This window comes from Pangasianodon hypophthalmus, chromosome 11 (assembly GCF_027358585.1).
Source record: "Pangasianodon hypophthalmus isolate fPanHyp1 chromosome 11, fPanHyp1.pri, whole genome shotgun sequence".
In the NCBI taxonomy this organism is placed as follows: Eukaryota; Metazoa; Chordata; class Actinopteri; order Siluriformes; family Pangasiidae; genus Pangasianodon; species Pangasianodon hypophthalmus.
In genome coordinates this window covers 8,084,315-8,099,560 of record NC_069720.1, presented here as the reverse complement: position 1 = coordinate 8,099,560, position 15,246 = coordinate 8,084,315, and the positions used below count along the sequence as shown (strand labels likewise).

At 37.7% G+C, this 15,246-nt stretch overlaps 1 protein-coding gene across 1 annotated transcript in view; it reads left to right on the top strand.

Annotated features, from left to right (window-relative positions):
* ntrk3b (neurotrophic tyrosine kinase, receptor, type 3b) overlaps window positions 1–15,246 on the top strand; it is a 132,797-nt gene that overhangs the window by 50,359 nt on the left and 67,192 nt on the right. The window contains exon 4 of the mRNA XM_026930256.3: window positions 7,283–7,351. Coding sequence (XP_026786057.1) covers window positions 7,283–7,351 — 69 coding nt within the window. The remainder of the gene's footprint in view (window positions 1–7,282; window positions 7,352–15,246) is intronic.

The window sequence follows — 15,246 nt, the reverse complement described above, 5'->3', positions numbered from 1 at the left end:
TATATATATATGATATAGCGGCTTAGAAAATGCGTAGAGCGTAAGGGTGAACATGGAGAGCATGTATTAAATAATAAATACAAAATTAAGTATATGTAGTTTTACTTTCATTGGTTCCTGACTTTTCAGACATGTTTATCTATACAAACCTAATAAACATTCAGGTAGCAGACGATGGAGATGAAGGAGATGAAGGGGAAGCTTCCAAAAGTTCTCAGGAACAACATTATTGAACAACAGTCGAATAGAAAAAGCTACAGAGCCATAGCAAAGACCTTAAACGTCCCTGCCATTACACCTGGTTTAATAATATTCAGGTGGAAATTTCGTGGAAGCCACACAAGATTTCACAACATGCTCTCAGACTAATGATAACAAAGCTAAGAGAGAAGCCAACAGCCACTTGAAAAGAGTTGCAGGACAACTTGAAAGCAGCAGGAACAAGAGTTATAGAGAGAACAATAAGCAATGAACTGCACCACAATCATGTCGTTCCTACACCTAACACAAAACTCGTCTGCTAAAAAAAAAAGCACAGACAAATCATTTAGACAAATCAGAACTCTTTTGGAACAATATACTTCAGATTAAACAAAAACAGACGTCTTTGGCAATAATTCAGCTCAGTGAAAAAAAGGTTGAGTGAATGATCCCAAGAGCACCATACCCATAGTGAAGAGGTGGGAACATCATGATATGGGGCAGCTTCTCTGCAAACAGTACTGGAATATTACACATCATCCAAGGAAACATGAATGGAGAGATGTACCAGGACATAGTGGAGATTTTAATCTTATTGGCCAAGAATTTGAAACTAGGGAGAAGATGAACGATTTAACAAGACAATGACCCCAAACATACAGCCAAAATAACTCAAGACCTTCCATGGCCTAATCTCCTGACTTGAATCCCATTGAAAATTTATGGAGGATTTTTAAATTGCAAGTCCAACAGCGGACCCCTGGTCATCTTGGGGAATTGAAGAGGATTTGCCAGACGGAATGGCCAAAATTAAACCACAATACTGCAAAAAAGTTAATTACTTTTTCCAGTAATTAATGTCTGGAAGCTGTAATGGCTAATAACAACTTTGGAATAAAGTAATGTTGTTAATTTGTTGTGTCCAAATACTTTTTCTCTTTTATATAATACTATATTTAAAAATGTCTTAATACTTCTTTCCCCTCACTATATTGAGGTATGTGTTCACTTTTTAAACACGAGCATTGCTCATTTTTAATCACACTGCATATATTTATCCAAGACAGAAGAATATACAGTATGAATTAAAAATTCATGATATCAGTAATATAGTAGCAAGTGTCATTTTCTTGGAGCACCAGTCACCCTGGATTTTTGCCCTGTAATTTTCTTTGCTGGAGTGAAGTAAATGTCTGGCAGTTAATCCAATGATTAATGGAACGGGTTGAACGGATATATGATGGAGCGGATGGAGTTGTACAAATGTTACCTTAGCTAGCTAAATTTCTGCAGTACATAAACAAAAGTCCAGTGTGACTTTTCCTCCAGAGTTCCTCCATTTTGTTTTTTACACACTGAAATCTACTCTTGTTTTCTAGATTAACTGCTATCATAAGAAGATCTTTTACTTCTTGTGTCCTTTCCCTTTCAAGTGAATTGGATTTCTACCTGGTCTGACCCTTGTTTAATTTCCTGATTCTGTATACTTACTGTATACATACTATATATAGTCAGAGCTGTTTATGCTTTCTTAGACACCTAGCAAGACACATCTGTGGCATTGTCATGATTTAAACTTCCAATCTCTTGACTTTAGGGTGCCAGGAGTGTCATTTCCTATGCTCTGGTCTGCTGGGGTAGTGCAATAAAAATGATGGAGGCTAACGGGTTAGATAAACTCATCAATAAGGCAAGTTTCAGAAGTGGTGGTGGAGTTGAAAATGGTGTCCAGATTGATAACAGATAACATATTACAGATAATATCTCCACCACCTCCAGGGCATACTTGTCAGTTTGTGGAGTACCTTTTAGTAAAGATGATAGGAAGGAGTGCAGGAGGAAGTCATTCCTGCTGACAGCTATCAGACTGTACAACTGTACTGAAGCTAGACTTGGACAATATCAGGATCAGTGGGTTTGTAGACAGTCCAGGGTTGTTAGCCAGTAAGCGAGAGTGGCAAGGAAAATCCCTAAGATGACATTAGGAAGAAACCTTGAGTCGAACCAGACTCTCAAGCAGAGGGTTTATCCTGGGCCGCATCAACATTTTTGTGAGCCATAATGCAAGGCCATTCATTTTTCTTTTTTTTGACATATTTCCTATTTAGTCGATTAACACCAATACCTTAGGCTCTGAAAGTACAATAGGAAACAGGAAAAGCTAACAGAAACTATTCAACTTTATGCAATATTAAGTCTAGGCCATAACATTTATTAAACTGTTTAAAGTTTAAACTGTTTTAAGATAGTGAAAATATCTAATATTAAGAAAGACATTTAAGCACTTACACAGGTATCTCTTTGTTAAGAACATACAGTACATGTCCTTAGTCTCCCGCATTCACTCTACACTGGCCAAAACATTTCAGGAATTCAATTCGTTGATTCACACTAAAGGCCAATGCTTGACGTGTTTCTGAATGTTTTTAGATGCCGATCTGCAGATAGGCAACCATTTTAACCAGAGTTTCAGCACTGAGAGATGCGAGCCGACACTACGGGGCAGGTGTGAAATCTAGAAAATGTTGAGTAGAAGTAGAAAGTACTCTGGGCTTTTTCAGTATTATTTTTGCAATTTTTGTGCAGGCTGACACTGGATAGTGGAATTATAAATCATGACAGTATAGAGGTGTAGAAGAGTAAAGGCAAATGGTAGTAAGTCTATTGAAAGGATGTTCAGGATGAGCATATTGTGCATAAGATTCTTGAGATGAGCAGAGGGCAGTCTTTATGATTAGAGCAGCAGCTCATATGTACAAATGTAAGGTATGTAGACGTATCTGCTGAAGCAAAAGTGAGACTTGGGCATAGATAGTTTTTGGTAAATGCAATCTTCCCAAAAGGATATCCATGAGAGATTATCCACAACAGCAGAAGGTGAGTCACAATCACTGAAAGTTCCAAGCAGAAATAAAGCATTAGAACTGTGCAATTCTTCAGCATTTATTCTATGTTCTGTCCAACCATCCATCCATCTGTCCATCCATCCATTCACCTACCCAACCATCCATCCATTCATCCATCCATTCATCCATCCACCTACCCAGAAGCATCCAATAATGCACTCCTGCCATGCTATGTGATTCCTATAATTAGCACTGAATCAACAGATGTCCCTAGCTGACACATTTAGCTGTGAGTAAAGAGTAATACCAAAGCATTGCCTCTTCTGAGTCAGTAAAGCAAACAGCTGCCATACAGAAACATTCACTCTGACTTCCTATAGCTCTCCTATAGCACATGGGGATTAATGACTCCCTGTGTTCTGCTCCACACCAGTGGTCCATAATGAGGCAATGATTACAAAAATGAAGCATATTTTTGTGCCTACTCAAGCTCCATATTAAAGCTGTTGTCTTGAGTGTTCCAATAGCTGCGGCAAATTACCATGCACTGAATCTGTTCTACAAAATGACTAAAACGGCCTCTCTACAATTATTACTAATATTTCTTTTTCTAAATTAGTTCTCTGTGTTGAATGGTGAATTTACTGCAAATCATAACGTTAGCCGCTGTAATAAGCCTAATTATTTTTGAACCTCTCAATGCCTAAATGTGCCATAATTAGAAATCCAAGAGCAAGAGAAACAGGTTGGTAGCATTTAGACTCGGAGACCTCTGACCTGATTATCCTATTATCACTCTGTCACATTGTCAGTTTTTCAATTTCAATATTCACCGGGTCCCTAACTTCACACTGGTTCTTCACATCAGATAGCAAATTAATTTATTTCCTAATTTATTAACTTCCATCTAGCAAATTATTCTTTTTCTTTTTTTGCTGACATTTTTCTTCACAGTGGTGAGAGGTGACCTTTTTAAAGAGCATCTCCTTAAATATGTTGGTGGTTTTGACAAATAAACCGAAAACGAGACAAGACTGAAGATTTTTCACGTTTTGTCTAAATGCTCGGTGGGACACTCGAGCACTCCACCTTAAAGGAAATTCTGTAAATACCATGGGCTTCACATCTGTCGCAACCATGTTTCTTCTCTCAGCCCTATAAATAAAATATTCATGTCACCAGGCAATTGTCTGATTACAGTGCTGATGTTTCCTTCACTTGGCTGAGCTGCTAGCTTGAGGCTCAGGAATACACTGCAGATGATTCTCGCTGCTTAGTCACCTGCTTTGCTCTGACGGACTGGCCTTGATCTCTGAAAGGTGTTGATTCAGTGAACCTACAAAAATAAACTGTTCACGATGGCTACCTGTGCACATTGTGGGTGTGATGAGTTGACAGGATAGAAAGGAAAACTGACTGCTTGATAGCTCTGCTGTTAGAAATGGCTTTGTTTTATATTATGATGTTGCCATATATAATATATATATATAGCTAGGATGCATATATGTATGACTTTGAGGCTGAAGATGTCACCCCAACGTCAGAATAATCCCACCATCACAAGTGACCACTTGTTAATGCAGTGCTGCTAAATACAGCTTGAACATTTCCCTTCAGCAGGTTCCAGAAAAGAGAAAAATCAATTTCATGTTGGGATTTATGTAACATGGTTTGATAACCCCTGTCAGAAATTCTTGAGTCAATAGCAAGCATCAGAATACAAAAAAAGGTACAGCCCAGACTTCCCGAGGAGTGAGAAAGTGTGTGTGTGTGTGAGTGTGTGTGTGTGTATGTGTAGGGGGTGATGACACCAGAGACCAGCGCAGAGCCAAGCAAACTCCTCCCACTGCATCAGCTTGCATCGGCTGAGCTTGTTGCTATGGTGACGGGTCTCAGCAGTGAGCCGTGCTTGTTATAAAACTCATAAGAGTTCCCAACGACCCTGAAAATGAGCCGGTCATGTAGTCAAAATAGGCTGTCTAAAGGCAGCCTTGCCGCCTCTTCCTTCCTCAACCTTCCTGGTACTATACAGAACCACTTCCGATATGATGAACTAATATTTACACATGCGTAACCCAACCCACTGCTTCTGGATTGACTGTCAGCATCAGAGAGCCATTTCAGTGGAATAAAGAATCAGTGGAATCCAGAATAAGTTTGGATTTAGCGTTTGTAAGTGCAGGCCAACATGACTAAGAACAATTAGCTTCATGTGCTGGATTTAATAGGATTAATTGCATAATTGCATGTTGCAGGCAGACCTGTCTGTTAGGTAGGAACATGTACGTTGTTGTATTCACAGGAGGAAAATGCATGTTTTATTCAGTGAATTAGTAGAAGGATGTTAATTGCTTGTTTTCTGGTGGTGAGTTGTTTGCTGTTTTAACGCTGTATTCTCTTCGTAAGGAATCGTAAGGATATGACGATTCATTTCGTTTCTTGATGCACCGATCACATTTCCTGCAACTATATCAATCTCAATCTCAATAGAAATAAAAATAATATTCAATCATTCACATTGGTGAAAAAATGATTTTGAATGTAAAAATAAAATTAATCTAATGATGTCAGTGCCCTTACAAGAAGCTAGCTGTGAATTCAGAAGAATGAATGACAGCAAAAGCAGAACAAGCGTTTCGTAAATGACTTCCCAGTTCGAAATCAAATATCTGGGGTTTTTAGGGTAACTCGAATAAATCATCAGCAGTGTGCAGACACTGCAAATACAAATTTCTCCAAGAAGCTTGAACTGCCGAATCAAATTTCTCAGTGTATTGAATTGAAATAAATAGTCCATAATGTACTAATTGAATGGAAATCCACTGAATTGCAAATTAAATTGATTGACTTCAAGCCAAAAGATTCAAAAACAAAAAAATAAAGGGGGAAAATATTTCAAATATTTTATATATTTCTCATTATGATATTGATAATTGCTTTTACTAAATTCAGGCATGAAATTGTCTTATTCCATTGACACATCATTTTGTTTATTTAAATCATTTATTTCTAGAAAGAATTGCCAATAGAATAAGAATATCTAAGCTTGAAATTAGCAAAAGCAACCTTATATTTGTTTAATAATATCATAAAGATTTTTCTTCTAACATTTTTTACAGCATCATTTGAGGTTTACTTCTCAAAACTCTTTTTTATAGTCCATAACTATTTGGACAGTTGACTGAAGACTAAAAGGTAAAAAGCATCTGTGAAAAGCAGGAGCTGGAAATGTTATGTATAGCTTTCTATTCAGTATCCCATGGTCCACCAGGCATAGATAACCAGGTAAATAACTTCCATTTTTGTTCAAAGGAGAAGCTTTCACTCCGTATCACGAACATCCATTTGCTAATGCCCCTTTACACAAAATATGACCCCGATGTCGTTGGTTAGAAGCCATTTATGAGTTCCTGGTCAGCTTTTTGGCTTTTATAACCCCTAGCCTTTGATTGCCTCTTGAATTTGCCGACTGCGAAGCGCTCGAGTTCTCCTTATTGAGTTGGCGAAGCGGCTTCGTCCCTCGCAGCTGTGTTCCTTTTCTCTCAGCTCTTCTTGGCAGTGATGGAGCCTCTCCCTGACTTCCTGTTGCATAAAGCCTGCCTGGCTTTTGTTAACTCCTTTAGTAGCACATGGACTAAGGCTGTTGCACATAAAAATTTTAGACTTTCAGTGCTTATATATATATATATATATATATATATATATATATATATATATATATATATATATATATATATATAAAATATAAATTGAATTAAATTGAATATATATATATATATATATATGTTCACAGCGAGTGGTTTCCATGTGATGAGAACTCCAACCAGAAGTAGGGCATCAGGATGGATCAGGCACGTCCGGAAAGCAGAAGGGGTCAGACTCAATGGTATCTCAGGAATAGCATGTGTAGCTTGACAGAGAGAGAGGGGGAGGGAGAGAGAAAGGGAGAGACAGAGAGAGAGAGAGAGAAAAAGACACATTATTAGGTATGCTTATTGTCACGTAATGGTTAAGGACAATGTACATTCTGCGCAGACTGTAAGCAGGGACTCCAGCAAGACTAGCTATGACAGCATAACTAAAAGGGAGAGCCAGAAGATAACACAGACACACACACACACACACACACACACACTCCACTTAATGTTGGGCCCCATCTCACCATCCCGTTGTCATGGACGTTTAAATAGTTCTACATGAGCATGCTCTAATTAATATTTTGTCTTGTCTTACAGAAATCTGTCCAAGAACCCACTTACCACTCTCTCCTGGCAGCTCTTCAAGAACCTTCAGCTGGTCGAACTGTAAGTTCTTTAAGGCACTGACTTGTGTCTTTTTTGTTGTTATTATTATTTCTATCATACAGGTTTGTATCATACAGAGTCAAACAGTTGGCGAGATTTGCAGTGATTAGCACGTTTGACTTCACAGTCACCATGTAGTCCTTGGAAGATCCTGTGATTTGGTCAGGATGTGTGAACCTGCGATGTGTCATATTTTTTGCGGAACATTCGAGACAGATATCAGAGGTCAGGATGCTCAACAGCACATGTCCCACAAATCACTGTGATTGTTTAGTGTTTGACAAATAGTGCCGTTTCCAATTAGAGATGTTTGATTGTACAGCAGCGTCCATATGTCTAAATAAAAGTCCTCCATTAACTAACGGCAAAATTGCAGTTTCGATTGCTGTCTGCGATTTATTGCGCAGCCTTTCTGCAGACGCACACATTGCTTCAGTCTGTTATTAATTTCATATTCTTTTCCTTAGTCATATTGCAGTGGCCATCTTCACATTTCTAGCCCGACCGCTTGCTGATTAAGGACAATTTACTATGCATCATTACGACACAGCTAATTTGCTGGTTGTACAAGCATCATCAGCACTACAGCTCACCCATACAAATGTGTATTTTCATCAGATCTTGGAGCTTCAACACACGATCATAAGCAAGCAAAGCATTCAAGCTACTTAATTAAGACACGGCAGTGAAATGTATTGGTTTTGTCTGCTGGGAGCCTGACCTCATTTTCTTGTTTGTCATGAATATTTGTGCACTCTGTTGTTAAATAAAGCGTGCAGTTTGTTCGTAGTTCATTGAGGGAGGCACTGTCATAGTGCCATGCCGGAATTAGTAAGACAATACAGCTCCTGGTGAATTAACATTCTCGTGCCAGCCAGTCACAACATGATGATTACCAAAGATCTCCTTTGTATTCAGGGCCATAAAAAGGATCAAAATTTTAGCAAGGTCCACATTGCAGAAACATGACCCACTTCATATTATACCACAATAACAAATGTGTACTACTACTAGTTTCTAATTATCCATTATGTTATACTTCTGTTTAGGCCTGTAACTTTTTTTTTGTTAAACCAGTCTGGCAGGAGGAGGTTAATGCAGACTTCAACAGGGGTGAAGGCCATATATTTTTTTTCCTTTGGTTTACCATTTGTTTTATTTTTTTATAATAATATATTTTTTAAATATAATTAATAATAATAATAATAATAATAATAATTACAGCAAATTGCTATTATTGGCATGCTAATAAAATAAAGATTACAAATGACTTTTTTTAACTTCAAAGTGCTCAGTACTCACAGACGTGAAGTGCTCTCACTCATGACAGACTGTTCATGCTAGCAAACACCTTTGTGTGTGCACAATTCACGGCACCTTTTGCTCATTTTTCTATGCTCACTGTTGTGCGCTCAGGTCAACCACAGTGTTGCCATAGCCTGGGCAACGATGTGCAAAGTTTTTTAGTTGAAATTTTTTAATGTTCACATAACCGAGGCTACTTAAAAGCATAGGATTAGATTAGCATAGGCAAATATCATGCTTAGCCTATACAAAAGGCACAGAATGCCTCGTGCACTCAAACAGTTTCAACCAGCAAAGCTCAACAGATGCATTTGTAGAACAATCTGATCTACAGTCAGGTCCTTAAGTATTTGGACAGTGACACGATTTTTGGGATTTTGCCTCTGTACACCACCACAATGGATTTGAAATGAAGCAATCAAGATGTGATTGAAGTGTAGACTTTCAGCTTTAATTCAAGGGGTGTAACAAAAGTATTGCATTAACAATTTAGGAATTGCAGCCATTTTTTACATAGTCCCTCCATTTTCACAGGCTCAAATAACTGGAGAACTGACTTATAAGCGGTTTCATGGCCAGATGTGGCCTGTTTCCTCCTTATTTCATGACAAAGTAAGGAGGTCTGGAGTTGATTCCAAGAACGGAATTTGCATTTGGTAGCTATTCATAGGAACTCTCAATATGCGGTCCAAAGATGTGTCGATGCAGGTGAAGGAGGCCATCATTAGGCTGAAAAAACAAAACAGACCTATCAGAGAGACGACAGAAACTTCAAGAGTGGCCTAATCAACAATTCTTATGCACATTCTTAAAAAGAAGAAATGCACCGGTGAGCTCAGCAACACCAAAAGACCCTGAAGACCACAAAAAAATTCTTTCCTTGATGAAGGAAAACCCGCTTCACAACATCTAGCCAAGTCAAGAACACTCTGTAGGAGGTAGGCGTATCATTGTCAAAGTCTATCAAAAGATGCCTTCATGAATGTAAATACAGACTGTTTACCCCAAGATGCAAACCACTGGTAACACTCAAGAACAGAAAGGCCAGATTAGACTTTGCTAAAAAAAAAAAAAAAAAAACTATAGAAAAAAGCCTGAGCAGCTCTGATGCAAGATTAACTTGCACCAGAATGATGGGAAGAAAAGACTATGGAGAAGGAAAGGAAGGGCTCATGATCCAAAGCATACTACATCTGTCAAATATGTGGAGGCAGTGTTATGGCATGGGCATGTATGGCTGCCAGTGGAACTGGGTCACTGGTGTTTATTGATGAATTCTGAAGTGTAGAGAGCTATTTTTTTGCTCAGATTCAGTTAAATGCTGCAAAACAGATAGGATGGCGCTTAACAGTACAGATGGCTAATGACCCAAAACATACCGCGAAAGCAACCAAAGAGCTTCTTAAGGCAAAGAAATTAAATGTTCTTAAATGTCTGATGACCTCAACCCAATTGAGCATGCTTTTCAGTTACTGAAGACAAAACTGAAGGCAGAAAGACCTACAAACAAGCAGCAACTGAAGGCAGCTGCAGTAAAGGCCTGGCAAAACATCTCAAGGGAGGAAACTCAGCATTTGGTGATGTCTATGGATTCCCGATTTCAGGCAGTCATTGACTGCAAAGGATTTGCATCCAAGTATTAAAAGTAATCCTATTATTTATGATTATGTTAGTTTTTCCAATTACTTTTGAGACTGTGAAAATGGAGGGACTCGGTTAAACCCACTTAATTAAAGCTGAAAGGCTACACTTCAATCATATCTTGATTGCGTAATTTCAAATCCATTGTGGTGGTGTACAGAGGCAAAATGATGTCACTATCCAAATACTTATGGACCTGACTGTATACTAGATACAGTAAATCTGCTATTAATGTAGATCACATAACCAGTTAGTTCAGTCAGTTATGTTCAAGTGTGGGAATACTACTGTCTTGCTATGATTTGCATGAAATAAATCAATAAAGGAACTTGTTTTGGGGGGGCTGTTACTGTGGTAACTCGGTCAGCCCTCACTCGGAACAGGCCTACTTCCACTCTTACATAAACTGTTCTGACTCAATTTAGACTGTTTAATTTTTATTGAGTCAAATATTTTGCTTTACAGTTATCTCTTTCTCTTTCTGTGTGTGCTTGTCCTCATTTTCTCTCTTGCTTCTCCTCACTGATTGCTGGAAAAGTATACATTAAAAGTGCCCTGTATCCTGCAGCCAAAGCAGGGCACATTAGCTAACATTACTGCAACTAGCAAGCTGATTTGGCTAGCAATGCTACTAGTTTGCATTTTATAAACTGACCATTGCTCTCATAACCACTCAAATTTATATGTTCTCACACAAACTCAAATATTCATATCAAATCTACACTATATGGAGAAAAGTGACCATCACACCCCTGAAGTCAGCTGAGAAGTAATAATTAGATTGAATGAATGATTGGATGATACTACAGATTGGGTCTTGGAATGTGAGGTTTTTCCACATAGTCTGTATATACACTACATTCTGCCTCTACATTCCCATATGAAACCTGTACGATTCATATACAGCAACCATATATCTTCCTTACTTAAATCAGCCAGAATTACCTTCTGTGTTTCATGCAAGTCCAATACATGTCCTATACAAAATCAGACCAATTATGGCCACTTTCATATTAAAAAGCACACATACAACTTGTAGGGGATTTTTGGGTCATATATGAATACTGCATAAAACCTTATATGAGTTTTACATGACAACAGTATGCAAAGGTGTATGGTATTAGTAAAAAATAAAGGAAATTACTGATATTCATATACAAATCATTTAAAGTTCTTATACTGAATCATATGCTAGTCTAATTGAAGTCATATAGGATTTATTTATATTTTGTGTCATTTGTTTATATGTATTTCATACAGATTTCATATTGTTTTAATAGGGAAATTGTGTGTTTGCTCTTCAAGCTTTATATGTTTTTTTGCTTATATTACAGCAAGAATATTACTATAACTCTACATATAATTATCATACATGATTTCAGTCAATATTACAATATCTCTGCATATACTAATCATATATGATTTCAGTCAATGACTTACACATATTTGCAATGGAACACTTTTATTTCAACTCAGTCAAAGTGACAATCAAATTATACTCCACATGAGAAAAAACAAAACACACAAAAAAGCAACAACAGAATACCTTGAGCAGTGAACACAAACTGTCATGGTCATCAATCATCAAAGCGCATTAAGGTATCCGGATGTTTCTGTGTTTTCTTCTTTCCTCTAATTTCAGTACGTTTGGCATTGATGGCTGCCAGAATGCTGTAGGGCACCACATGAGGCCACTTTTGCAATGTTGCTCCTGTGAGAAATGAATAAAAGGCAAAACATTGCTCTTGTTAGAAAGCAAGGTGGCCCACAGTTAATGACTACATATCAAGTTAAGACATCTCAACAGCAGCATGGGGGTGGTGGGTGGTCTAGTGTTTAGGGATCTGGGCTTCCAAATGGAACCCCAGAAAGTTGTGAGTTTGATAGGGATTGCCACGATTGTGGCCCTGAACAAGAGCATAAACTTACTCCCAGTGGATCACTTTGGATATAATAATAATAATAATAATAATAATAATAATAATAATAATAATAATATACCCCATAGTGCTGCAATATAATATGGATCAAAGATATTCAATCTACATAATTACAATTTTCTGAACTGATCTGAAACTTACTGTAGATATCATCCACTTTGATTTTGTCAAGAGCCTGACGTTGTGGCTCAGAATCCCTGGATGTTCCTCGAAGATTGCTCACGAGGAGCACATCAATCGGGAACACTGCTGTCAGGAGTGTTCTCACAAAACAGGAGGCGGAGCCAGTCTGTCAACGAATACATTAGATCCAGGAGAAATTTCCACCTGTTTTAGGAAGAGTACGAAAACAATTTATTATGCAGTGTTGCCAAGCGCTGCAATAGTTTTATATAGATACTGATTACCAGATGGTTCACTGAAAAGTGCAGTATTCATTGACTAATTAAAGTACTACACTACCTGTTCTGTGGATACTGCTTTCAGTGGGGGGAGGGCTGGGGGGAGGGCTGTGGGGTGGGCTGTGTAATACTCTGTGGCAAACCCTGTCCACTTTCCAAGTCAGAGCTGACCGACGACGTTGACGAACACTGAGACTTCAGGGCCATTTTTACATCATTAATCAGATTTGGTAGCTCTAGCAACAAAAATAAAACAAAATAAGATATGATAAAACAATCTCTTATACCAATTTACCTACTCAACTACCTCGTATGTGTACATATGGAAATGCAAGCTGATGAATTCAATGTCAGTGGTGCATTTTACAAAGCCATGTAATACCAAATGTTATAGAGGTTGGATAAGTTTCAGGTTTCTTGTCATATACTTGATAAAAATGCAGTTACCAATAATTATTATCATTACCAATTTTTAAATTGTTTGTCTCAACTTTACATACCAAGTTAAATAGTATTATTCAAACAAAACGACAGTTGAACAATAATTTAAAAGTCTGAAGTGCAAAGACAGTAAAAACAATGTAAATCACAATAGTAAAATAACTGCAATACATGCCTCTAATAAGCATTGTTCTTAATTTTTCATTGTCATTTCTCAATTTTTCGTTTTCCTCCTCCATTTCTTTCAGCTTCTTCTGAGTCTTTGTCAAGGTTGTGGCTTGATACTCATCAACAATGATTTGGGCAACATTTCTCTGTGGTTTGGGAATCACTGTCCTTTTCCTTTGGGTCGGTCAAGGAACAAGAAACAAGTGTAGGATTTCTTGACCTAACATGAATCCAGTGCAAGTGGATAAAAAGCTTTTCCATGAAGGTCTAGAGTTCTCAATGTACTTGTAAAGTCTGAAGAGCTCTTTACTGAGACTAGACCAAACATCAATGGAGAAATCCATTAATTTTTTCAAAAACATTCATTTAAGCTAGAGTGGTATATCCAGCTACCAGCTATGAAAATGCTCTACAATGGGCTATACAATGGAAGTGTGTAGCCCATTGCATCATCACAGTAATGCTTACTTTTACAACTACTAGGCTAAAAATGTTATTAAAAGTGTATGACCCTGGAGAGGATATGGAGATGACACGTATTTGTCTTCTTAGATGTTTGTCTTCCTACCTCTATAAATGTAAACAGATTGACGTAAAATGACTGTACAGTATAGGATGCTAAGTGAGAGAATCTGAAGGGGATGGAGGCAGATCTCAAAGAAGATCTTAATGCCATCCACATTTTGGACATAGTCAGGTGCAAAAACAAGTAGGTTACTTTGTTGTCTTGCTATGTACACTTCCTTTGCATAGCCCATTTGTCACTGCCAGGGTTTTACTGTTCTAACTAACAATAGGACTTAGGTTTAAGAATACCAATGATCTTTTTTGAAGTATGCAAACATTTCAACTCGGTACTTAAGGATATGGTGTGTGATTATATGCTTAAAATTCATTCAGTGCCAGTTGAACACAAACAGTCTTACCGGTGTATTCTCAACATCAGTTTCATCTGAATCTGTATATCTTGATGGCGGGACTGACGCCCTTTTCTTAGGCAGTGGCTTATTCCTTTCATCAGACTCCAACCCCAGAAATTCCTTAATTTTAGCATTAGTATGAAATCGATTGTCTGAAAAATAGTTCAAAGTGGGAGGAGAGATCAGATTAAGGCACTTCACAGTAAAGAAAACTATATTTTAAATTTACTGCATGTAATTATTCCTGTGCATATTATTGTCAATGGTACGTACACAACTGCCATAACAACTTTACACATCACAACAGCTTCACATTATTTATTGGACCTGACAGTGTAAAAAAAAAAATGCATTACATAGGTCTACTTACTGCTCACAAACTTGATAGAGGCCATGTACACTGGGCAGCCATGTTTTGGCTTTTTCCCTTTCTGCCACTCCATGTGTATATCCATCGTCATCCACCTTGGTGTCATCATATTTACGTATGGCATCGGTTTTCATATCGGTTTTTTAAGAAACAGAAAACTTTAATTCATTGTTTACCTGGATCTTTAGTCTATGATTAGCTCACCTCACCTCTTATCTGACGAGTCTTCGAGTCTGAGGCATTCGCTCATCACCTGACAGCCCCATAAGCTTAACCAATGCAGTCTGAGCCAGAAAGAGAATTGATTAGTTCATCTCTCGAGTCTTTCGAGTCGTGCGTTCTTTTGTCACGTGACATGACAGCACTGGATAGAGAAATTAGTTAATTTACAACCTTCCTTACAAACGGGTGCATAGTAATTATTATTATTATTATTATTATTATTATTATTATTATTTACAAAAACAAAAAAATAATGATAATAATAATAATAATGCCCCACAAAATCAAGATAAATGGGCAAAAATGGTATCTATTAATTGTAAATCTATTATGGCTGTCGCGATTACATTAAATGTGAAAATGAATGAAAACTGCCAAGAGCGTGTGTGTAAGACGTTGGCGGGTTATTCAGAAACGCGGCACTTCACAGACCGGTGCTGAACTTCACGCATCATTCAGGTAGATGGCAAGACTCAAGAGATGGTGC